This window comes from Gastrolobium bilobum, unplaced genomic scaffold (assembly GCF_033153095.1).
Source record: "Gastrolobium bilobum isolate Gb01-03AN ecotype WA unplaced genomic scaffold, APGP_CSIRO_Gbil_v1 utg5903, whole genome shotgun sequence".
NCBI lineage: Eukaryota > Viridiplantae > Streptophyta > Magnoliopsida > Fabales > Fabaceae > Gastrolobium > Gastrolobium bilobum.
Genome location: NW_026899498.1, coordinates 274,894 through 300,293, shown reverse-complemented (window position 1 = coordinate 300,293; position 25,400 = coordinate 274,894). Strand labels below are relative to the sequence as shown.

Sequence of the window (25,400 nt, the reverse complement as noted above, 5' to 3'; positions counted from 1 at the left end):
CTGCCCCTATATATATATATATATATATATATATATGGCTTTACATCGGTTATGTTACATGATGTATGGTCTATTTCCTGCACAAAGCAAAAAGAAGAGAGAGAATGTAAGATCAGGAGAGAGAAATAAAAGTTCGTGGGCCATACTTTTTTTTGTTTGTGCAGGAAATGCACTGTGCATTCCTGTAACATAATTGATACAAAACCCATATATATATATATAGGGTTTTATAAGAGTTATGTTGTAGGAAAAGTGATTATGTTCTGTTATAGAGATTTGTTTTGCGTGCCGAAGTTTTTATTTTTTTTTTGCTGCGGACCCCACAAAATGTTGTGTGTGTAGGAAAATTTTTGTGGTCATGTTAAATGATAGATGATAAACCCATATATATATATATATATATATATATATATATATATATATATATATATATATTTCATTTCATCAATTATTGGACTAGCATGAGTGGTAAAGTTTTCTTTAGTAAGCTTTTTCCCGATACTCAAACAAACTCGAGAGCATTAATTAAATTAGAATAACCTCTTATTCGTTGATCCATATGCTTGATGATATATATGCCTTGCTTTCTTTTAACGCTAGGAATCCTTAAGTGGTTTCAGTTTCACCTATAAATGAGCAATGGTGCAAAGGCCATTATTGATTGTGAGCACATAATCAAATAAACAGAGTAGTCATATAGGAAGCGTTGCAGCAACAATGGCAGGGAATAAGAGAGTTATCAGGCTTAATTCTGGTCCTCCTTTGGAAGTGAACAACTTCACAGAGAAAGTAGCTGACAACAAAACAGGTATTTTCTCTGTGAAAAGGACCATCACATACACAGTGGGTAAGAGACTTATTTCTTTGAACATAACTGAAATTGGTTGTGCACGTCGTGTTAACCTTGTATGTCTCGACCTGTCTGAAAAAAATGGTAAGGGTTCTTCTGCCAATTTGGACCTACAGATCATAAGAAATGACAGGTATGGTGTTTTATGTAGAACAAATACTAAACTTGCGGGTACATATGATTCGTTTAAGGAGAATTATTGCATGCCACCTTTGCCGGACACAACTTTTTTGTGTTATGTTTGTCGTGAGACAGGTTCAGGAGGTTGTTTCACTCTGGAAAAGAAGAAGGATGACAATGAAATAGTTGAAAAGGTGAAGGCCACATACGCCGTTTTAATTGATGATGATATAAGTTACAATGTTAAAGTAAAAATAACAACGGACATAAGAGTTGGTTTAAATGTTGAAGTGGAGGACCCTGTGAAGCTTACAATGGATTACACGAAACAACTCATTTCGAGAATGAGGGGCAAGATGGAATACCACATGGAGGCTAATATTCGCTCCCTTTTTTCAAACGCCATCGATGGCGGAGGCGACAGAAAAACGTATCTTGCAAAATATGAGTATCCGAATGATGTAGATTAAAAACACACACAGAGAGAGAGAGAGAGAGAGAGAGAGAGAGAGAGAGAGAGAGAGAGAGAGAGGGAGAGGATTCAATAAAAAGTGGGCCTAAGTCGCTTAAGCATTTGATTGTAAGGTTTTATAGAGAGAGTTCAACGTCTCATAATAAAATATTTCATTTGCTTTTTTCTTCTCCTTTTGTAAACTAATTGAGATACTTTAAGCACTATTTTTAGAGGAGGGAAATTCTTACTACTAGAATTTTTTACTATCAATTCACTACTTATCTAATCATCATTGGATCAATATTTTCTCTTTTTTCAAAAACTTTTTAGCATTCTATATGTTCGATTCAATGGTGATTAGATAGGTAGTAAGTTAGTAATAAATTTTTTTGATAATAAGAACATCCTTCCTCCTATTTTTATACTGAAGTTTTCTTTAGACCTTAGCAAAGTATAATGCTTCAAATAAAGCATACAATAGGTAAAATTTAGAAAAAAAAAGTTTAATTATACGGATTCACTTTTCTGCCGCTATAACATATAAAGTCCCCCTGCCACTCTCATAAAAAAAACAGTGGGTCCCACAAAAAAGGGAATGGATCCCCCTGTAATAAAGTTAATTTTAAAAATTACACTATGTACTATGGGTACTAGCTATATAATGAGGAGGGATATTCTTACTACTAAAATCTTCTACTACCAACTCACTACCTATCTAATCATCATTGGATCAATATTTTCTTTTTTTTTCAAAAACTTTTTAGCATTCTCTCTCTTTGATTCAATGGTGATTAGATAGGTAGTAAGTTAGTAGTAGAAAATTTTGATAGTAAGAATATCCTTTCTCCTATATAATATGTGATAGATAAATATTTTTGGAACAACTACAGTAATGATTTTCTATTATAATTATATTGATATATTAGTATAAAACTTTTCAAATTAGTTGTTTAATTTTGATATTGATAATTTGTATAATAAATTTCATTATATATTAACAATTATTCGAAAAGTTAAACTTGTTAAATGATAAAGCAACAATACGGTAATGTTGAGGTTTAATTGACGGAATATTCTGTCTTTCCAAAGTAGATGTGAACATGTTTTAGGACTAATATTGTTCATATTATAAAAGATAAAATTATTACCTATATATATATATATATATATATATATATATATATGGGAACAGTTATATTTACTACTAGGTAAGTTTATCGCCTTTACAACCAATCTCCTAACTGTTAGATTAAAATTAAATCTAACGGCCCATAATTATTCCTTATAATTCTGTTTTTTTCTCTCTCATCCCCTCTATGTCATCCTCAATTTTTCATTTCATGTTTATCCTCCGATTGATTTCGATTGTAAACTAAATCGGTCACCGCCTTTATGATGCTTTGTAAAAGTTTATAGGGCCCATGTAGACCCATACGAGGAGGAGAGAGAAAAAAATATAAGTATCACACATTTTTATATATATATATAAAAGATAATTTTATCTCTTACAATACGAGAAACATTAAACTCTATATTCTTATTCTATCATATTCGCGACAGGGACTACCCTATTATAAATTAGGATCTCTTTTACAAAATAATTTTATATATAATAGACAGGTGTACAATAGCTCTCGAATAGAAAATTAAGGTACATAATTAATTAAATAAAGTTAAGGGAAGTAGTTAATTTGGATAATTTTTGGTTTATAACAAGGGCTTTTAGTTTGTTATGTTACGAGAAAAATGAATAGTAGTCCTGCAGAGAAGAGATTTTGGTGGGCCACTTCAAAAGAAGAAAAAGAAAAATAATAATAAAGGAAAGTGCGATTTTTGATGTATCAGCAGGAATGCTGAATAGTGTTCATGTAACATGATAAACTTGTATTAAAAAAAAAAATCGAATTGAAATTAATTAGGCCCTTGACCTATTGTTTATCAAATAATAAAATTAATAAATCAAAAAAATTATGAAGCTTAAACTAGAAGAGATACAGGGAAGGAGAATATCAGTAAAGTTTATATTGGTTCAACAAAAAAAACTAGGTTTACATCATGTCGTGAGTCAAAAAACTAGAGGTCTGTTTGGTTGTATTTTGATTTTTTTTGTTTTTAAAATTTTTTTGTAGAATAGTTATTTAAATAGGTGTTTTATGTGTTTTTTTTTTAAAGATAAAAGTCAAAACACAAAACAAAAATAACTCAAACATGTTCTTTAAATTTGGAACAATGTCCATAAGTTTAGTATACATCACTAGAACAAAAAATTTGTATAAGAGGATTGAACACCTAATTAAATAGCTTAGAACAAGGCTTTTTCACTCTTTTGCCCCTCATTAATTATTTAATAACCATTTTACCCCTTTATTAAAAACTATCTACCAATCTGCCCCTTTTAATCGATTAAATTGAATATTTAATCGATTAAATTGTCAAATGAAGATTTAATCGATTAAATCTTCAACTTAATCGATTAAATCTTCCTCTTTATCAGAAGAACAACCTTATGTATGGGAGGTTTAATCGATTAAATAGGAAGATTTAATCGATTAAATTTTCAAGTCAACGATTTTTGCCTATTTTGACCACTTAATCGATTAAATTTTTGGCTTAATCGATTAAAGAGGGGCAGATTGGTAGATGGTTTTCAATAAGGGGCAAAATGATTATTAAATAATTAATGAGGGACAAAAGGGTGAAAAAGCCCTTAGAACAAAGTCCGGAAGTTTGAAGAACAAAAGTAAACAAAAAGTGTACATGGGTGTGAATGAATTCAAATGAAAAGTAAATAAGATTAAGGGGAAAAAAGATAAAAAAAATTAACATATAAATAATACTAGAAATTAAAAAATAATAAAAAATAATAATAATATAAAATGAAAATAAAGATAAATAAAAGAGAAAATACATAACAGAAAAAAGAAAATAAAAGAAAGTAAAAATAAATAAAAAGAAGACAATATATAAATAAAGGGTTTGATGTTTATCATTTCAAATGACATAAGTTATGTCATTTTAAGAGAGAGATAGACACAAGTAGGGGTGTAAATGGGCTAGGCCGCCCTACAGGGGCTACGACCTAGCCTATATTAGGCCAAGCATGGCCTATTATAAATAGTAAAATAGAACAGGCCAAGACTTTTAAAAAAATCTATTTAGAAAATAGGCCATGGCCCATAGGCTTCTTTGTACATATCGGGCCTATAAGCCTACAGGTCGGCCTATATCATATTATTTATTTAAAATATAATAAATAAAATTACTATTTTAATAATTTTGATTAATAAAATTATTATTTTAATAATTTTGAATAATAAAATAATATTATTTTAGTTATTCTTTTAATTGTTGAATGTTTAATAGGCTTAAACATGCTAACAGGCCTAGGCCAAAGCTTTTATTTTTTAAACATAGATCAGACCATATTTATAATTTGGGGCCTACACAGGCTAATAGGCCAGGTCATACCCAATATTTTTTACACAGGCCTGGCATATTTAAGCCAAAGCCTAGCCTAGCATATTTACACCCCTAGACACAAGGAATAGAAATCATGGGAGAGAAAGTGGGTGGTTTTTTTTTAATTTAAATTTTAAATAAAAAATTTATTTTGTGTCTATCTCTCTCTTAAAATGACATAACTTTATGTCATTTAAAATGACAAACACTTTTTCCATAAATAAATAAGAGAAGAAAAATAGAGAGTAAAAAGAGAAATAAAAAAGAAGAGGAGAAGAAGAAAAAAAATAATCAATTTCGTTCATGAATTGATTTTTGAAAAATAGTTCAAGTTCATAAACTATTTTAGAAAATCAGTTGAGTTGATGAATTCTTAAAAAAAAAAAAATTAGTGTATTGTACATTCAGTTCACAATAGAGTAAGTTCTTTTGGTTTTTTTTGCACATTCCAACTTCATATAACATAATTCTTTTACCTATTTCAATTAAGGGTTTAATGTTTATGCTTTTGTTAAAGAAAAAATTTGTGCCACATTCGCATAAAAGTTGGTGGGTCCCATTGTAAAAGAAGAGAGAAAAAAGATTAATAGAACGCACCCACTTTAAGTTGATGTGGCAGATAAATTGTTTTTGCAACAAAAGCAGAAATATTTTTCCATTCAATTAATGGCAATATTACCTATTCTATGTGTTATGGATGAAACAAAAAAGTTAACAAAATTTGGATCTCTTAATGAAGTTTCAATGGTGTTGCTAAATAATTTATTATTTTTATCTTTTGGCTTTTGCCATCATCGCAATTTTCCTTTTTATCAAAAGAGATTATGTCATACATGAGTGCGTGAATATGTTTCTTTGTTTTGGAATTTAATTAAGTTTCATCCTTGTCATTATTTTGTTTTTGATTAACGTAATAAAATTATCAATATTTTGGATTGTGGTGTTGCTTTAACTAACTTTGACTTTCCATAAATTTAACCATACAAAAAATAAATTAATTATAATTTACAATTTACAGAATATAAGATGTCATTTCTGAAGGCTTATTGTATTTTTTAAAAACAAATCAGGGAAAACCTATAGTTTAACTTTTATCAGATTAGTAAGTTAAGACAAACTTGAAATATTATTATATATGTCTAACTTATTTAGGCTAAATCCTAACTTAACTTACTCATTTACAACACCCCGAGTTAACAATTAACTGAATTCATAAAAGTTAATATTTATTAAAGTCATTTATCCCGACACATATTTTATAAATATTGAAGATGCCACTTTACACAGCATAAATGTAACTATTGCTGAAGACCAACGCTTCGCTCCCAGGACTCTGATTCTTCGTAAGTGATCCAACACAAATTTTATGAATACTAAAGATGCCACTTTACCTAGAATAAATAAGAAAAGTGATAAGGGACGCGAACCCCTTCAATGGAAATCGATTGGGAAAACAGTGGAAATCAGGGAAAAACAAGAGAACAAGTCTGAATCTATTTCTTTGAATGCATAATTCTGGTTTGTTGACTCACATTATAATACCCTGATCCCAATACACCCATCGTTCCCCTCTTAAGCCACATAGGCAAACTTACAAATTAACAACAACTCATCAACATAGTCATTTAGCTAATGGGCCTAGTAAGCACAAAAGTCCTTAGCCCAAGAAGGGGCCCCTGCTACTCTCCTTGACTTGGGCTCCTGATCCACTGTTGTATCATTCGCCCTTGCTTCAGAAGGAACCTTGTCCTCAAGGTTCTTTGCTTGCAAAGGAAATTCTGGATAGTGTGTTATAAGATCATCCTCAAATTCCCAAGTTGCATCTTCAGGAAGAGAGTGTGACCATTGTATCAACCATTGCTTACGAACACCAATTGCATCCTGCACTTCTCGTGACATCAAGGCTGAAAGAGGAACCTGAATGGGTAGGTTGTTATGACTAACCTCTGGTAAAGGTATGGCAACCACATCACTATCTCCAAGAAAACGTTTGAGTGAAGATATATGGAAGGAGGGATGGATACGGCAACCATCAGGGAAACCAATTGTGTATGCAACAGGACTCAAGACTCTGACTATTGGAAAAGGTCCAAAGTATTTCTTGCTGATTTTCTGGTTTTTACGATAAGTAACAAAAATTTGCCTATAAGGCTGCAACTTCACCAACACTAGATCTCCAACAGCAAACAATTCATCCTTCCTATGTTTGTCAGCATTACTCTTCATCCTATTTTGAGCACCTTGCAATTGAGTTTTCAACCGCCTCAACAACTCATCACGGTGAGATAAGGTAGCATCCACTGCCTCCACCCTCACTGATCCTCTTGAATACGGTGGTATCATAGATGGAGGCTTGCCATACAGAGCTTGGAATGGAGCCATACCAATAGATGAATGAGTGGCAGAGTTGTAGTGGTACTCTGCCCAACCTAAGAAAAAAGCCCATTTATGATTCTCATCATGACAAAAGGCCCTTAGATACTGTTCTAAATATCTATTAGTAACTTCAGTCTGCCCATCTGATTGTGGGTGGTAGGCTGTGCTTGTTCTCAATGTTGTCCCACTGCACTTGAACAGCTGAGACCAAAATTGGCTCAAGAAAACAGAATCCCGATCAGAAACTATGGTCCTAGGAAATCCATGCAACTTGACCACCATCTCACAAAATAAGGAGGCCACCTTCGCAGCTGTATAAGGATGAGACAAGGCCCCAAAATGCGCAAATTTAGTCAACCGATCCACTACTACTAAAATGACATTAAACCCTTTAGAATTTGGCAACCCTGTAATGAAATCCATGCTCAAATCTTCGAAGACCCCTTCGGGTATAGGTAAAGGCTGGAGTAACCCCAATGGAGGAGTAGTGGCAGTTTTCACCAACTGGCAAGTAGAACATTTTTTGACAAACTCTTCTACATCTTTTCTCATGCCAATCCAATAAAAAGAAGCAGAAAGTCTAAGCAAGGTACGAGTAATTCCTGCATGCCCCCCATAGGTGTGGAGTGTGCCTCCCTCAGCACAACTTGCCTTAATTCAGAATTAGACCCAAATAAAAAACGATTTTTATGATACAAGATCCCCTCTCTTTCAGTTATATCAGAATGTCCTAATGCGTTATTTTGCAGCTTCAGCCTCATGCTAATCAACTCAGAATTAGAGAGGTTCTCTCCTCTAATTTGATCGACCAATTGAAAAATAGGTGCAGAGATTAGGGAATAAATTGTACCTGGTTGTTCCCCCTCATGTCTTCGAGACAATGAATCTGCCACTGTATTGGCTGCCCCTGGTTTGTATTCGATTGTAAAGTCATACCCCATCAATTTGCATGCGTACTTTTGTTGTTCTACAGTCTGAACTGTTTGTGTTAACAGCTCCTTCAAACTACGGTGATCTGTTCTTATGATAAACTTAGATCCCAAGAGATAATGTCTCCATTTCTTCACAGCCTCTGTCACTGCAAATAATTCCCTGACATATGTTGAGGCTGCACTCATTCTTGGACCAAGTTTCTTGCTAAAGAAGGCAATTGGCCGATTATACTGTTGAAGGACAGCTCCTATGCCCAAGGATGATGCATTTGTATCAACCACAAATGGAACAGAAAAGTCAGGTAAGATTAAAACTGGGGTCTGTGACATGGTTTTCTTTAATTCTTCAAACGAAATCTCAGCCTTCTCACTCCACAGAAATGAGTCTCCCTTTAACAAATCAGTCAAAGGGGAAGCTATAGCTGCATACTGTTTAATAAACCTCCTATAATAGCCTGTGAGTCCAATAAATCCCCTCAATTGCTTCACATTTCTTGGTCTTGGCCATTGTAGCATAGCCTCAATTTTCCTGGGATCTGCCTTAACTCCCTGTCCAGAAACCAAATGACCAAGGTAATCGATTTCTTCCAATGCAAATCCACATTTGCTAAGCTTCACTCTGAACTGGTTCTCTTGCAAACAGCTCAGGGCCACAGAAAGGTGTTCATAGTGCTCTTCTATAGACCTACTGTAAATCAAGATATCATCAAAGAATACCGTAATAAACTTCCGAAGGAAAGGCTTAAACATATGGTTCATAGCCGCTTGGAAGGTGGAAGGAGCATTAGTCAACCCAAAGGGCATGACTAGAAACTCATAATGACCTTCATGAGTTCGGAAGGCTGTTTTGAGAGTGTCTTCTGGTCTCAACAAAGTCTGATGATATCCACTGGGCAAATCCAACTTGCTAAATACCCTTGCCCCATTCAACTCATCCAATAGCTCGTTGATAGTGGGGATTGGAAAATGATCCCTGATTGTAATTTTATTCAACGCACGGTAATCAATACACATTCTCCAAGAGTCATCTTGCTTCCTCACCAACAAAACAGGAGATGAAAAAGGACTCCTACTCTCCTTAATTAAACCAGAAGCTAACAAATCTGACACTTGCTTCTCAATCTCCCTTTTCTGGTGATGAGCATACCTGTACGGTCTCACACTGACAGGTTTAGCTCCCTCAATTAGATGGATGGCATGATCACAACCCCTGGTTGGTGGCAGCCCTTGGGGTAACTGGAAGACAGGCTGGAAACGCACCAAAATATTCCATATAGCAACAGGTACCTTCGGTTTCCACTCCATCAGTTCGGGCACTATCCCAGTTGCATTATCACCTTGCATGTAGAAACATTGCTGGTCAGGTGGTCCCTTGGCTTCACCAAACCCTTCTCCTTTTAAAATTACTCTACCATCCCTGGTCATAAACTCCATCGTCAATTCTGCATAATCGTGAATGACTCGGCCCAAACTACTCAGCCAAGAAATTCCCAGTATCACACCCAAGTTGGATAATTCAATTACCCAAAGATCAATAGCAAAGGCATATCCTTGAATCTGTAAAGGAACAGATAAACACTTCCTGTCACATGTTAAAAACTCCCCATTCCCTAAAAATACATGCATCTTAGGGACCTTCACTGTTGGCAATCCAATGCTGTCCACCAATTGTTTTTGTATAAAATTGTGGGAACTTCCCGAATCTACAAGAATGGCCACTAACCTGCTTCTAAAGTGCACACGAAACTGAAGTGCTCTAGGATTACTTTCACCCTCAAGGGAATGCAAGGCAGCTTCATTAGAATCCTCATGAGTTGCATCTGTTTTCCACACAATTTGCTCCTCCGCAACTTCATCAGTCATTGACTCTTCAGGTTCCCCAACCAGAAGGAAGAGCTTGCCCTTGCAACGATGTCGTGGTGTCCACTTCTCATCACAAGTGTAACAAATTCCCAAATCCCTCTTTTTTTGTAAATCTTCATGAGAAAAACGCCTAGCCGGTGCTGTTGAAGGCAACGCTGGCACTACAGGCTTCTGACTTGAACCACTTGATTGGAGTGGTTGTGGATACTCCACAGAATAAGAACCCTTCGAAAAATTCTTCTTAAACCCACTCGATGAAAAGGATGAGCGCAATTCCACAAAATGAGCATCATATGTGATCGCTAGTTGCATGGCCTGATGTAATGAGGTTGGAGAATGCAACTGAATAGCCCTCCTCAAATCAGGTAGCAAACCGGAGACAAAGAAACACATGAGAACCTCATCCGAAAACTCCGTTACTCGGTTGATCAATGCCTCAAAATCCCTAATATAATCACTGAGCTGACCTTCCTGTTTTAACTTGGATAAAACTCCTCGTAAATCTTGATACGCCGTTCCCCCAAACCTTTGATTAACCGCAACCTTCAATTTCTCCCAAGAATTAATAGAGCCACCATTAAACAACCACTGGAACCATGGTGCTGCTACGCCCTCCATTTTCATTCCAGCTAACTGCACCTTAACCGCCTCAGGAACTTGTTGCAAGCCAAAGTATAACTCCGTACGAAAAATCCAAGTATTAGGGTTTGTGCCATTGAAAATAGGAAGCTCCATACGAATTGATTTCAATAAAATCCTTGGATCATGAGGATCCAATCGTGGTAGATGTGTTCCAGAAGAATCAGAAGAGGAAGACGAATTCGTACCACGTATTTGATTAGGGTCACCATGACGATTTTCCACTCCAACAACCGCAGCATGTATCTGCTGGAGTTGCGTATTGAGCCCAGCGAACTGGCTCTGATGTTCCTGAAAACGCTGATCAAACTTCGATTGCATCTCCTCCAAACTTCGATCAATGCGAAGTTGAAATGAGCCAAACTCCTCAGCAAGATCTTGAACACGCATGGTGAATCACTTGTTGAGCCCGAAATTGATGAAAGCACCAATGATAAAAGACGCGAACCCCTTCAATGGAGATCGATTGGGAAAACAGTGGAAATCAGGGAAAAACAAGAGAACTAGTCTGAATCTATTTCTTTGAATGCATAATTCTGGTTTGTTGACTCACATTATAATACCCTGATCCCAATACACCCATCGTTCCCCTCTTAAGCCACGTAGGCAAACTTACAAATTAACAACAACTCATCAACATAGTCATTTAGCTAATGGGCCTAGTAAGCACAAAAGTCCTTAGCCCAAGAAGGGGCCCCTGCTACTCTCCTTGACTTGGGCTCCTGATCCACTGTTGTATCAAAAAGTAACTATTGCGGGAGATCAAGGCTTCGCTAGCTCAAACGATTCTGATTCTTCGTACGTAATCGTGTTGTATAAGTGCATCTTAGCAAAACAAGCCACATATTGAGATGGCCTTTTGTATAACCTTCAAGAATCAAGAGTAACATTCTCCGTTCATTCAACCACTCTAGTTTTATAGTGTGGCATATGCAGTGTTGGCGAACGTTCCATCATGGGAAACATTCACAGTGGTGTGAGTAATAACGTTGAGCGATTTCCTCTAGGCAACTCTTCTGACATTGTTGTACGCAAAACCAAGAGTAGTTTCAAAGGGCGTCAAGTTGTGGACGCTTGGACTGCGGAATACTCAGTAGGAAACACACGTTGTGAACTCGCTTTGACCAAAACCAAACGCAACAAGCGCGACGATGAGTTATGCATTTCACTCCATGACCATACACCTCGATGTAACGTTGATTTTCAGATGAAGTCGTAAGTGTTGAAGAAGATATACTTCTATCATTTTTAGAGAATAATATAAACCATTAAAAAGACCTTCACTCAACAATTTAAGCTTTTGGATTCATTTAGTTCTTTATATGATATCATCAGACTCTCGATATCCCAGGTTTGATCATCTCCGCCGCCCCTCATTTTTGTGTGGAATTTCTTAGCATGCATCACCCATCTTTCAAGCTCAATTGTGAGAGGACAACAAAAACTTGTTGGGACTCGCGGCAAGTGCACTGATCGTACAAGTAATATAATGATTAAATAAGAGATAGTTCCCACGAGGATTATACTCAAGCACTAATTCACTATAGCAACTTAAGTTGGACAATCAAAATTGGATTTGAAACAGGATTTGAATTTGAAATTTAAAATATTGAAACTAAGTACTCGCAAGAAATTAAAAGCAAGAATTTAAAGATTTGAATTAACTAATATAAAAGAACGTAGCTAGGGTTTCAACTTCCTTCAATCTCTTTATTACGTTTGAATTCCTTCTTTACGTTAATCATCCTTAATATCAATCTAATCAATTCTTTCTTATGTAATTAGGGCTCAATCCCTTGTTACCCTAAACCTTTATAATCTTACAAGAACCCTAGTTCCCCGGTTATTCCCCAAGAAGGTAAGCATTAAGTTCAAGAACCATAAAGATTACGCAAACCCTATGTCTATCCCTAGAATCATAACGTTTACGATGAAATTATCAGATATGGATCACACACCAACATTCCTATTGTCATGCATTTACCTAAGATCAATATACAAGATTCAAGTTCATATAAAGCATTAAAAATAGATAATTTCATTCATGATAAAAAGGAAAATTAATATAACGAATTGTTCAAAGCATAATAAATATCTTGAATTTCATCTAACCCTAACTACTAAAAGAACTAGCCAGACATAGCAATATCAAGAACGAAAAAAAAAATAAAGCTTCCCCAAACTCCATAGATGATTGGTGAATCTTCAATATCCCCAGTGCAGACTTGATGTTGATCCGTCTCAGCCGCTCACGAACACGAGTCGATGAATCTTCCGCGTTCCCTCTGCCTCCAAGTACCAAGAACCATTTATAAAAAGTTCCTCACCCAATACTTTAAGATTTTGAGTTGAAATGATTAAGTTTTGAGTAGAAATGATTCTTACGAGTTCGATCACCATCCCCCACTTTCTAGTGAAATTAAATAAAAACACAAAAGATAACCATTAAATAGGTCCCTTACCTAACAATTTAAACTTTTGAGTTGAATTAATTCTGTATGGAGACCTTACTCTCGATGGACCTCTTTGCATGTAGCAACTTCCTGAATACAAAGAACCTATTGCATAAGGTGGGGTAATCAAAACCTCTTCTTTCTTGTATGGGCATGATCACAATGAGCGAAAGGGTCTTATTGTTATTATAAGGGAAAAGAGAATCGATGATGATGAAGAGCTTCCTTACATGATCACTGTGAAGCACTACTTTGCTGCTGGACATTATTCTGATGCAGATATGGGTGTCTCTTTTGTTGCAAAGATTCAAAGTGACACTCCTCAAGGTTTAAGTCTTCAGATAGAGAAGCCTGTGATACAACACAAATGTTACTTGCTGACGTCCTTATTTGACAATGTCAAAGTTGTTGGGATAGGTTTTAAATTAAATAAAAGAAAAATAGAAAATGAAAGATTTATGGTGAAGAGGTGTGTCCCTAGGTATCTGTTAGTGGACAATTAATATGTTTAGATTTTCTATGTTAGTCATTATCACTCTTAATCATTTGTTATTGCTTATAAATAGCACACTATAAATCTTGTAATATAGTTTGGAAAAATCAGTAATAGAATAGAGGTATATTCAGAGAATTGCCTGTGTATTTGTGTGTGAGCACCAGTTATAGGGCATGTAACAAATTGGTATCAGAGCTTGAGCCAATTGAGAATATAAGTAATAGTCTGCCAGTGCCCTGCCTGACAAAGGTGAACTATGAAAACTGGAGAATCCAAATGAAGGCTCTTCTAAGAGCCTATGACAGTTGGGGGTTGGTTCAAAATGGGTTCGTAGAACCTGAATCAACGGAAGGATATTCAACAAATCAACTCAAGCAGTTGAGTGCGTCGAGAACAAAGGATGCAGCGGCACTCTTTATGATGTTTCAAGCTATTGAAGAAAGCGGTGGTCTTGAAAAGATTGGAGGCGCAACGACGGAAAATGAGGCCTGGGATATATTGGAGACATCCTACAAAGGCGCGGACCGTGTGAAGCAGGTCAGACTTCAAACTCTTCGAGGAGAGTTGGAGAGGATGAAGATAAAGGAAACCGAAGGAATGTCGGACTTCATCACCAGGGTTCAGGCTGTGGTGAACCAGTTGAAACGGAATGGAGAGGTGTTGACCGAATCCAGAGTTGTTGAAAAGATTTTGAGGTCGTTGATAGACGACTTCGAAAACGTGGTATGTGCAATTGAGGAGTCTAAGGACTTGGCTACACTTTCTGTTGAAAAGCTAGCCGGTTTTTTTAGAAGCGCATGAGAAACGCAAGAAGAAAAAGAAGGAGGAGTCTCTTGAGCAAGCGCTCCAGACAAAAGCAACAATTAAGGATGAAAAGGTGCTGTACTCTCAGAATGTCCGAGGTAGAGGTCGTGGACGAGGTGGACGTGGAAATGGCTGAGGTGGTCGTGGCCGAGGTCAGGAGGTGAAACATGAAGAAAGAGCTGAGACGAGTCAGCAAAACTGGAGAGGTAGAGGACATGGCCGAGGTGGAAGAGGCCGGTGGTCGAATCAAAGTAATATAGAATGTTATAAGTGTGGCAAGTATAATCTCTACGCAAAAGATTGCAACTCGGACAGATGCTACAACTGTGGCCGAGTCGGACATTTTGCTAAAGATTGTCGAGATGAAAGAAGAGTTGACGAGACTTCAAACTTCGCTACAGAAGGAGAAATAAGAGATGGAGGAGTTCTGATGTTAGCACATGGTGAAACTAGCTCGAAGAATGAAACATAATGGTACTTGGATACTGGTGCCAGTAATCACATGTGTGGTTACAAACATTTGTTCAAAGAGTTGAGAACAGTGGAAGCCGGACATGTCTCTTTTGGAGACGCGTCCAAAATTGATGTGAAAGGTTGTGGTACGGTCTGCTTTCTACAAAAGGATGAACGGGTTGGAACAATTCGAGATGTGTACTATGTGCCCGAGCTCAAAAGTAACATTTTGAGCATTGAATAGTTGATGGAGAAAGGTTACTCGGCTCTAATGACAGACCGAGTTCTACTATTGAAAGATAAACAAGGGCGTCTGATAGCCCGAGTTCAGATGGAAAAGAACAGAATGTACAAGCTGAGTTTGAGAAGCGTGGAGGTCTGTTGTCTGCAAGTCGAGGTGGAGGATAAGATGTCTCTGTGGCATTGACGGTTTGGTAACCTTCATTACGGTGGTCTAGTCGAGCTGATGAAGAAGAAAATGGTAGTGGGACTGCCAAAGATAAATTCTGAAAGAAAGTTCTGTGAAGACTGTGTGCTAGGTAAGCACGCAAGAAGCTCGTTCCAAAGGATGGAAAGATACAGGGCTAAGCAGCCTCTGGAGTTGATACATACCGACCTGTGTAGACCCATAACTCCGGGGTCCTTCAGCGGAAAGAGATACTTTGTTTCGTTTATTGATGATCTCAATCGTAAGACTTGGGTATATTTTCTGAAGGAGAAGTCCGAGGTGCTAGAGGCCTTTAAGAGGTTTAAAGTGATGATAGAAAATGCAACCGGGAGATACATCAAGTCGGTCCGTTCTGACCGAGGTGGCGAGTACGTTTCAACTGCCTTTAAAAGGTATTGTGAAGAACATGGGATAAGACGGTTCCTGACCGCGCCGTACACACCACAGCAAAATGGAGTTGCTGAAAGAAAGAATCGGACTATCTTGGATATGGTGTGTTCTATGTTAAAGACTAAGAATATACCTAAGGAGTTTTGAGGAGAAGCCGTACAACGTGTTGTGTACGTGCAGAATAGATGTTTGCATTCAAGTGTGAATGATAAAACCCCACAGGAAGCATGGAGTGGTCTAAAGCCATCAGTGGCTCATTTCAAGATTTTTGGTAGTGTTGCGTATGCACACATATCGGACCAGCTCAGAACGAAGCTTGAAGATAAGAGTAAGTAGTTTGTGTTTATTGGATATGATGAGAAGACGAAGGGATACAAATTGTTGGATCCCGTCAATGAAAGGGTGTTGGTAAGCCGAGATGTGAAAGTGAATGAAGAAGATGAATGGGACTGGAATAGTACATCCGGGGTCAATGTGGAACCCGGAAATATATCAATTGAGGTCGGACAACCTTCGACCCATATCCCGACAAATCCTGAAGCTTGCAAGACTTGTATGACTCAACTAACGAAGCACATCTCGTTTGCTTGTTAGCAGATTCTGAGGATTTGAGCTTTGAGGAAGCTGTCCGAAATAAAAAAATGGAAATTTGCCATGGAAGAAGAGATAAAAGCTATTGAGCGGAATAAGACATGTGAGTTAGCCGAGCTACCAAAAGGAAGTCTGCCCATCAGTGTGAAGTGGGTATATAAGAAGAAGATAAATGCTAAAGGGGAGATTGAGTGATTCAAAGCCCGGCTAGTAGCAAAGGGGTGCAAGCAGAAAGCTGGAATAGACTATGACGAGGTGTTTGCACCCGTAGTAAGGAGGGAGACAATCAGGTTGTTGATCTCACATGCAGCCCAGCTTGGATGGACGATCTATCAGATGGATGTGAAATCGGCGTTCTTAAACGGTGTACTTAAGGAGGAGGTGTATCTCGAACAACCTCCGGATTTCATGAAAGTCGGACAAGAAAGAAAAGTGTTAAGGCTGAAGAAGGCTTTGTATGGGCTGAAGCAGGCACCGCAGGCTTGGAATACCCGTATTGACTCTTATTTCAAGAAGGACGGATTTGAGCAATGTCCATATGAACATGCCCTGTATGTGAAGAAGAAAGAAGGTAATATTTTACTGGTTGCTTTATATGTTGATGATCTAATCCTCTTGGGAAATGATGAAAGGATGATACAAGACTTCAATAAGAAAATGAAAAAAGAGTTTGAGATGACGGATCTCGGACTGATGAGATACTTCCTTGGTCTGGAAGTCAGACAAGACAAATCCAGTGTCTTCGTATCTCAAGAAGCTTATGCAAAAGATATCCTGAAGAGGTTCAAAATGATAGATTGCAATCCGGTTTCAACTCTTATGGAACCCGGCTTAAAACTTTTGAAGTATGATGGAGGAGAAAGAGTTGATCCGAGTAATTACCAAAGTCTAGTAGGATGTTTGAGGTATTTAACTTGTACGAGGCCAGACTTGTGTCTAAGTGTTGGGATTATAAGCCGGTTCATGGAAGATCTGGGCTACACACATTGGAAGGCAGCAAAGAGAATATTGAGATATGTTAAAGGAACAATCTCGCAAGAACTTCATTATTCGAAGTCAGACAAGTACAAGCTGGTGGGATATTCAGATAGCAACTGGTGTGGAGATGTTGATGACAGGAAGAGCACGGCTGGCTATGTGTTTTTCATGGGAAACACGGCATCCACGTGGGTGTCAAAGAAGGAACCCATTGTGACTCTATCTACATGTGAAGCCAAGTACATTGCTGCATCCTGGTGCGTTTGTCACGCAATGTGGCTGAGGAATCTATTGAGTAAATTGGAGCAAGAACAAGTCGGCCCAACCGAGATCCGGGTTGACAACAAGTCTGCAATCGAGTTAGCAAAGAACTCGGTCAACCATGAGAGGAGTAAGCATTTTGATGTCAGGATTCATTTCATCCGGGATCAAGTCAAGGAAGGAAAGGTGGAGCTCACTTATGTTGCAAGTCGAGATCAAGTGGGTGACATATTTACGACGTCGTTGCCAACGTTGCTGTTAGAAAGTTTCAAGAAGAAGATTGGGATGAAAGATGGTTGAAGAATTTAAAGCTTATGAGGAGTTTTGTTGGGATAAGTTTTAAATTAAATAAAAGAAAATATAAAATGAAAAGTTTATGGTGAAGAGATGTGTCCCTAGGTATCTGTTAGTGGACAATTAATATGTTTAGATTTTCTATGTTAGTCATTATCACTCTTAATCATTTACTATTGCTTATAAATAGCACACTGTAACTCTTGTAATATAGCTTGGCAGAATCAGTAATAAAATAGAGCTATATTTAGAGAATTGCATGTGTATTTGTGTGTGAGCACCAGTTATAGAGCCTGTGAAATAACAAAAGTAACAGGGTGGAGGCCTAATCCCAGTTCAGGTTTGGCAATTGAGTGTTCCCTTAATAATCCAGCAAATGCTGATATTGTTTCTTATTATAGAATTAGTGGCCAGCAAAATGTCTCGTCCTTTATAAACAACAGTTGATACACATTAGGCAATTATAACGGAGCTATGATATTTGAGAACAACCAAATTTGGTTTGGCCCCTGTGGTAGAAGGAATTAATATATATGGTTTCGGGATTGTTTATAGTAAATAAGGAAAACTTTCCCTTGTATTTAATATGAGAATTAAATGAATACAGTTGTATTTATCCTCTTGTGAGTTAAGATTATAATATACTTTAAATTATATTAAAAATAAATGCACTGTTATTTAGCCACTTTAAAAGATTCTTATATAGTAAAAAAAAACTTTGTATTATACTTCCTTTATTAGGTGAAACACAGAAGCTCATGATAGAGGGAAATTATTATCAATGGGTACATCTCAACACAAAATACACTAGGTTTATAGGCTCTTCTACTTACATGGCCTTTCGCTTAGATTAGGAATCACAATTGGGCGATTAAGGGAGCCCATGGTAAGGAAGAACTATACTATCATTGACCTAAGCGACAATCCACCACAATACTCAATATCACATCTTAATCTAAAACTTTAAGACGTTAGGTTTATGGGTCATTCCACTTGTATGATATTCACTTAGTCAATTTCTAACTAATGTGGGACTTCATCACTTACACATGGATTCCCAACATCCGACCATGTGAGTCCCAAACCCAAAATTCGCTTGCACTTAATAAAAAATTTCTTCGAGTATTATAATGCCGAAACACGCATAAAAAAGTGACTAAACAGAAAGTTGAGATTTACTAAAAGAGTAACCTTCTGGTTCTCAATTTCTATTAACAAAATTCAACTCCAACAACAAGGGTCTTAACTCTTAAGTGCCATTTTGTAGACTAACTACAAATCGATTCAAAAGTCAAAACGTAAAATCCTAAAATAAGGAAATTTCCTAAAAATATATATAATGTTAATTAACTTCTAAAAATTAATAAATAATTACAATTATTTTGGTAGAAAATAAATAATTATAATTAGATTATTCAAAATGTGTCCCAAATCTTAGATCTCAAAACATGCCAAATATGTTGCTTTCATTTTCTTGCCAAATAAATCACAATCATATCTACTGCTTCATTTGGACTTGGATTTGATCTCAATTTGTTATATTTTAAAATTACTTCTTTTTTTAACAATTTGACCAAACTTATTGGGCCACAATTCTGGTTGACTCCGAACTTCTTGAATCAATGGTTGGACCATGTGCAATGGGCCAACTGTAAGTGTATCATTCTCCCCTGCTCGAAAAAAATTCATCATCGAATCTTCTTCATCTTCACTGATATCAATCTCTTTAGGTAAAAACTCAATTGATAATTCTTTCTATTAGATCTTTAGATTCTCCATCAGATATATCGTACACTAGATTATCATCATAAAATGAGTTTTCATCATAAGATAGATAATCATCACAAATGGAATAATCATCATAAATCAGTTTTCATCATAAGATAGATAATCATCTTAAATGGAATAATAATCATAAATCAGATAATTATTATAAATTGTGTTATAATCATAGACATCAAAGTTAGGAATGTTGAGTTGCATCTCGATATCTTAAAAGGTGAATTGATTTTCAGGTCGTACTCCATAATTTCGTCCTTGGTTTAGAATCCCCAAAGGATTGACGTCCTCCTCTTCGTCATCAGATGTGTCCTCTATTTCCATTCCTTCTTTAGATTAAATGCTCAACTTTGTTCGCGCAAGTTGCTGTTTTAAATCTTGAATTTTCATGCTCTACGCCTCCATAAGTTATCATTTCAAAATTTGGATTTTCTTGCTATGCGACCGCACGAGTTGTCGCTCCAAATCTTGAATTTTCTTGCTCTGCGCCCGCACAAATAGTCGCTCCAAAACTTGGATTTTCTTGTCCAAAGCTTGCTCAAGTCGTCGCTTCAAATCCTGGATCCGCCTTTTGAGCTCTTCATTTTCTGTCACGTGGTTCTATCTGATGCAGTTGTCTATCTTCTTTAGGAACAAATCCGCATCCCTTGCCTTCATGACTCAACCATCGGCGACCTTCACTATTTTGTTCAATCATTGGTTGAAGGCAACCTAGTACTCTAATACCAAATAATGCCCGAACGCGCATAGAAAAGTGGTTGAACAGAAAGTTAGAAGGGTTACTCTTTTGCAAATTCCAACTTTCTATTTAGCCACTGTTTATATGCACTTTCAGCATCATTTGGTATTAGAGCATAAGGTTACCTTCAACCAATGGCTGAACAGAATCATAAAGGTCGACGACAACGAAGTCATGAGGGTAAGGAACATGGATTTGTTCCTGAAGAAGATAAACAACTGCGTCATATTGACCCGCGAGACATAGAAAATGAAGAACTTAGAAGGCGGATCCAAGATTTGAAGCGACAACTTAATCATGCGATGGACAAGAAAATCCAAGTTTTGGAGCGATTACTTGTGTAAAAGCAAAGCAAGAATATTCAAGATTTGGAGCGACGACTCGTGTAGGCGCATGGTGAGAAAATCCAAATTTGAAGTGACAACTTGTAGAGGGTCAGAGTATGAAAATCCAAGATTTGGAGCGGCAACTTGCAAGAACAAAGTTGAGCATTCCCGAAGAATGAATGGAATTAGAGGGTGCATCTGATCATAAAGAGAAGGACGTCAATCCTTTGGGATTGTAAACCAAGGACGAGTTTGGGGAAGACAACCTGAAAATCAGTTCACTTTTCAAGATATCGAGATACAACTCAACATTCCTAACGTTGAAGTTTATGATTATAATCCTGTTTGTGATGATTATCCTATGATAATCCAATTTGTGATGATTATCCAATTTATGATAATTATTCAATTTACGATAAAAATTCAGTTTATATGATCATCTAATCTATGATAACTGTTCTGATAGAGAATCAAATGATGAAGATCTAATAGAGGAAAATTTATCATTTGAGTTTCTACCTAAAAAGATCGAGATCAATGAAGATGAAGAAGACTTGAGGACGAATTTTTTCCTAATAAGAAAAAATGATGCACTTACAGTTACCCCATTGGACATGGCCCAACCATTGATTCAAGAAGCACAAAGTCAACCAAAATTGTGGCCCAATATGACCCAGTTGTTAAAAGAAACAGTATTTTAAAATATAACAAATTACGATCAAATCCAAGTCCAAATGAAACAACAGATATGATTATGATTTGTTTGGCAAGAAAATGAATGCAGCACTTTTAGTTTGATTTGAGATATAAGATTTGAGATGTTTTTTGAATGATTTAATTATAATTATTTATGATATGTAATATTTTGGACATGATTTTACCTATTTAAAAAAATTAAATGTGTTATCTATTTTAAAATATAAAAGATTTGATTAACATATTAACTTAATGGAAAAAATGTTTATCCTTTTAAATGACATAACTTATATCATTTTATTCTCACAAAGGGGTGAGATCCACACTTTTATTATTTTTTGTCAACTCTCTCTCCTCCTTTATCTATCTCTTTCTCTCTCTTAAAAAGACACAACTTTATATCCTTTAAAATGACTCACGCTTTACCCTAACTTAATAAATCTATCACGCTCATCGAGAACTGCAAACGATAATTAAATAATGGGTAAAATGTTTCTGCAGTTAATGCAGATAAGTTATTTGCATTTGTTCCCAAAACGACATCGTTTTGGTATTGAAATCGTAAAAAATTATAAATATAAATACTATTATAACCCTTAAATAAATTAAAATTACAAAAATATCATGATTTCTGCCTCAAAACGACGTGGCTTACTGCCATAACTTATCTGCAGTTACCGCAGAAAAAGCGAACCCTTAAATAATATTATTTTATTAGTTGAAGTAAATAATATAATATAAATTGTTTAATAAATTTAAAGACCATGCCTTTGAAAAAAAAAATGTAAAGCATTTTTTTTTTTTTTGTGTGTGGAAATAAAGCATGTTTTTTCTAATAGATTTTTTTTAACCCGTCTTATATTAATAAATATGCTAGGCACGCAGAGGTATGTGTATTTAGGGAGAGTGAAGTTGCAGAGCAAAGAAGGAGAGCCCACAAAAGAAGCGAAGAGGGAGCATCGTTCTCCCTTCCTTTCCTTCCAAGATGAGTGCCATGAAGTTTTGCCGCGAATGGTTCGTACCCAATTCGTTTTCCTCTTCGAATTTTCTGTCTTTTTTTTTTTTTGATTTATTGATTTGTGATTCAGCAACAACATTCTGTACCCTAAGGAAGACAGGGACCAGAAGGTTCTTCTGTTCGCTTGCCGCAACTGCGATCACCAGGTTATTCTCTATTCCCATGTTCCCTTTACACATCCCAAATCAAAAGAAAGCTAACGACTTTGTTTTGAAATTTAGAAGAATCAGTGACTGAAATTCCTTAATGCTTTTGGTATCGTAAATTGTTGTTGAGAGTGTTTAATTTCCAGGTTATGCTTGTTTGACTGGTTGTTTACTGTTGTTGTTGTTGGTTTTGTTCAGGAGGTTGCTGATAACTATTGTGTCTATAGGAATGAGATACATCACTCTGTTGGAGAGCGCACTCAAGTGTTGCAGGATGTAGCTGCTGATCCAACTCTTCCTCGTACCAAGTCTGTTCGCTGCAATCAATGCAACCATGGTGAAGCTGTCTTTTTCCAGGTAAAGTCCCTATTTTTTTACCTACTAATTAGGGCACCGAAGGATTGCTTTTGTTTTTTAGTTTATTTTATTGGTTTTACGAAGGGGAACCTTGGCACAACGGTTGGTGTTTTGCCATGTGAGTCATTCATGTAATCATGAGGTAACATTGCACACTATAGATCCACACAATGAGTTCGACCCTTCCTTGAACCCGAGCTTTGCAGGATCTGTATGGTATCGGGCTGCCCCCTTTTTTTTTTTTTAATGGTATTAAGAAGTTTTGTGATAAGAGATATTTTCCCATGCCAAGGTTAAGGCATCCCACAAGCTTCATTATTTTTGCTTATAAGTATAATGCTAATTCCACTTTTAATGAGCAATCCCTTCTTCGGTGTGTGCAAGGAGAGATGGGGAGGTTGAGTCACGAAGATTTGAGGACAATCATGAGTGTCTTTATTTTGTGGATAAAGTACAAATCTTGACTGTTTAACATTTGTACTGATCTTTCAACTTTCTCCCCTGTGATTTTGAAGAAGTGAATTGCAGTAGGAGAACAACAAAAAATGTCTTTTCTTTTCAAAGGGTTAGGTAGTGAATGAAATGTCTCTGACTCAAGTATCAGCCTGAATGATATAGATTATAGAATATGTTTAAGTCTTGACAATTTGATAATGTGTAAAAGCGTGCTGATATTATGAATTGTGCTGCGTAAGTTATCACTCAATGTGAATTGTTTTGGGTTATAAAGTGTCATCATGATTGTATAGATACTAGGAGGCATGTGAGTCGTTGTGTAGATCATACATAGCTTGAGAACTTTTTTTGTCCTCATCTTTCAACTTCCTCCCACATAATTTTGAAGAAGTGAATTCTGAAGGAGGAGAACAACAAAAAATGTCTTCTTTTTGAAGGAAAGCACTAGCATGCTCAGGGTTAGACAGTGAATGAAATGTCTCTAACTCAAGTCTCCGGCTGAATGTCAAAGATTATAGAATATGTTTTTATGTTGATATAATTTGGTAATGTGTAAAAGTGTGCAGATATGATGTGTAAAAGTCTGCTGCTTAAGTTATAAAATCTCAATGTGAACTGTTTTGGGAATTGGGAATCTGGGATACAAAGTGTCATGAGTCATGACAACTGCATAGATACTAGGAGGCATGTGAGTGTTGTATAGATCATATATAGCTTGAGAACTTTTTTTTTGTTCTCGTCTTATTTTGGTGAAAGTGAAATGATGCATTTATTAGTTTAGGTGTCACAGCTAAAGTTTACAATGAAAATTAAGTTTGAAGATATTTGACTCATTCAGCTTGACTTGTAAGGCAGTTCTAGCATCCATCATTGTAGTGTTCATGGCAATGCATAAATCTGTTATTTTTTTTGGATAAATATTGCTGAAATGCAGTACTCTGGTCAATTGCTTTGTCTTTCTCCGTCTTTCCTCAAAATAAGAAACCACCACTCTCCGTTAAACCCAACTAGCGAGTGTGTGGTGGAGGTAATCCTTGTACTCCTTGTACGCAGCCTTACCTTTGCATAATTGCAAAGAGACTGTTTCCTGGATTCGAATCCATGACCTTTTAGTCATGAAAGAACAACTTTACCATTGCTCCGGTTCGCCCTCTTTCCTCAAAATAAGAAACAAAGGGGATTTTTGTTACGAGTCCCACATTGGTTGCCTATACAATCAATGTGGAACTCCTAACATTGCCACCCCCTTTAAGGCCAACACTAGACAGGCACTTCAACGAGGGAGCTCTTGCTAGCTGCAAATGTCCATGCTAAACTTAAACCATGAAACATAAAACATTTCTATCTGTCCACAAAAAGTAATGTAGATATGTTGTGTAGGTGGAAGAAGTTGCAATGTAACCTTTTGAATCTGAAATGTTCTTCACTTTGAAATAGTATTGATTTTATAATGTGCATTTCATCTCTACCTTTTGAATGCATTTTTTTGGCAAAACTTCAAATCGCATGTTCAGAAACCCAATTTTAATTACTTATGGATCATTTGAATTTTTCAATGTATGCAGGCAACAGCAAGAGGGGAAGAAGGAATGACACTTTTTTTCGTTTGCTGCAACCCAAACTGTGGATACCGATGGAGAGACTGAGATTTGTGCTCACTCAAATCAATGATCAATATTGTAGAGGTCTAACATATTTGTCTTCCAAATTGGATAGAACAGAGAAATTTTGTTGTTATATGAAACTAGTTTAATGCCGAGACAATAGTACTTAAGTATTTGTGCTGCCTTTTTTAACTGCTGTTAATGATCAAATGATTAGGGTAGTTAATGGACAAATCGCTGCAAGTCAGTGCTGATAAATTTTACGGAGGGAACTGTTTTCTTGGTTTGTTGAAGGAAAAAAGAGGGGTGGAGAGTTAGTAATCAAAATGTGTTTTTTTTTTTTTTTGCTATGGTGTGATAATATTTGCTGCAAAAGTTTCTTATTAAAATTTTAATTAGATTATTCTTAACTAAAGGG

The 25,400-nt window shown here is 36.3% G+C and overlaps 3 protein-coding genes across 4 annotated transcripts; 2 read left to right on the top strand and 1 right to left on the bottom strand.

Moving 5' to 3' along the window:
- The first annotated feature begins 675 nt into the window (after positions 1-675).
- On the top strand, positions 676-1,672 carry LOC133290710 (uncharacterized). Of its 2 annotated transcripts, none has more exons than XM_061488843.1 (2): positions 676-847; positions 1,106-1,672. In XM_061488843.1, the coding sequence occupies exons 1-2, from the start codon at positions 718-720 to the stop codon at positions 1,438-1,440; spliced, it is 465 nt and encodes a 154-aa protein (XP_061344827.1). In that variant the 5' UTR covers positions 676-717; the 3' UTR covers positions 1,441-1,672. The 2 variants fall into 2 exon arrangements, with proteins under 2 accessions (XP_061344827.1, XP_061344828.1); XM_061488844.1 differs by lacking the exon at positions 676-847 and adding an exon at positions 850-983 and having other exon boundaries at positions 1,106-1,671.
- A 6,135-nt stretch (positions 1,673-7,807) lies between these two features.
- On the bottom strand, positions 7,808-11,083 carry LOC133290686 (uncharacterized). Its single transcript, XM_061488815.1, has one exon. It carries the CDS (start codon positions 11,081-11,083, stop codon positions 7,808-7,810), a length of 3,276 nt encoding a protein of 1,091 aa, XP_061344799.1.
- An 11,207-nt stretch (positions 11,084-22,290) lies between these two features.
- Positions 22,291-25,346, top strand: LOC133290714 (DNA-directed RNA polymerases II, IV and V subunit 9A). The gene is made up of 4 exons (XM_061488849.1): positions 22,291-22,415; positions 22,490-22,565; positions 22,764-22,922; positions 24,944-25,346. The coding sequence occupies exons 1-4, from the start codon at positions 22,387-22,389 to the stop codon at positions 25,022-25,024; spliced, it is 345 nt and encodes a 114-aa protein (XP_061344833.1). The 5' UTR covers positions 22,291-22,386; the 3' UTR covers positions 25,025-25,346.
- The last annotated feature ends 54 nt before the right edge of the window (positions 25,347-25,400 follow it).

Coding starts and splice junctions, on each gene's coding strand:
- LOC133290710 (XM_061488843.1), top strand. CDS start 718: ATGGCAGGGAATAAGAGAGTTATCAGGCTTAATTCTGGTCCTCCTTTG. Junction 848..1,105: donor GACCATCACATACACAGTGG/GTAAGAGACTTA, acceptor GTCGTGAGACAG/GTTCAGGAGGTTGTTTCACT.
- LOC133290686 (XM_061488815.1), bottom strand. CDS start 11,083: ATGCGTGTTCAAGATCTTGCTGAGGAGTTTGGCTCATTTCAACTTCGC.
- LOC133290714 (XM_061488849.1), top strand. CDS start 22,387: ATGAGTGCCATGAAGTTTTGCCGCGAATG. Junction 22,416..22,489: donor ATGAAGTTTTGCCGCGAATG/GTTCGTACCCAA, acceptor TTTGTGATTCAG/CAACAACATTCTGTACCCTA. Junction 22,923..24,943: donor GTGAAGCTGTCTTTTTCCAG/GTAAAGTCCCTA, acceptor CAATGTATGCAG/GCAACAGCAAGAGGGGAAGA.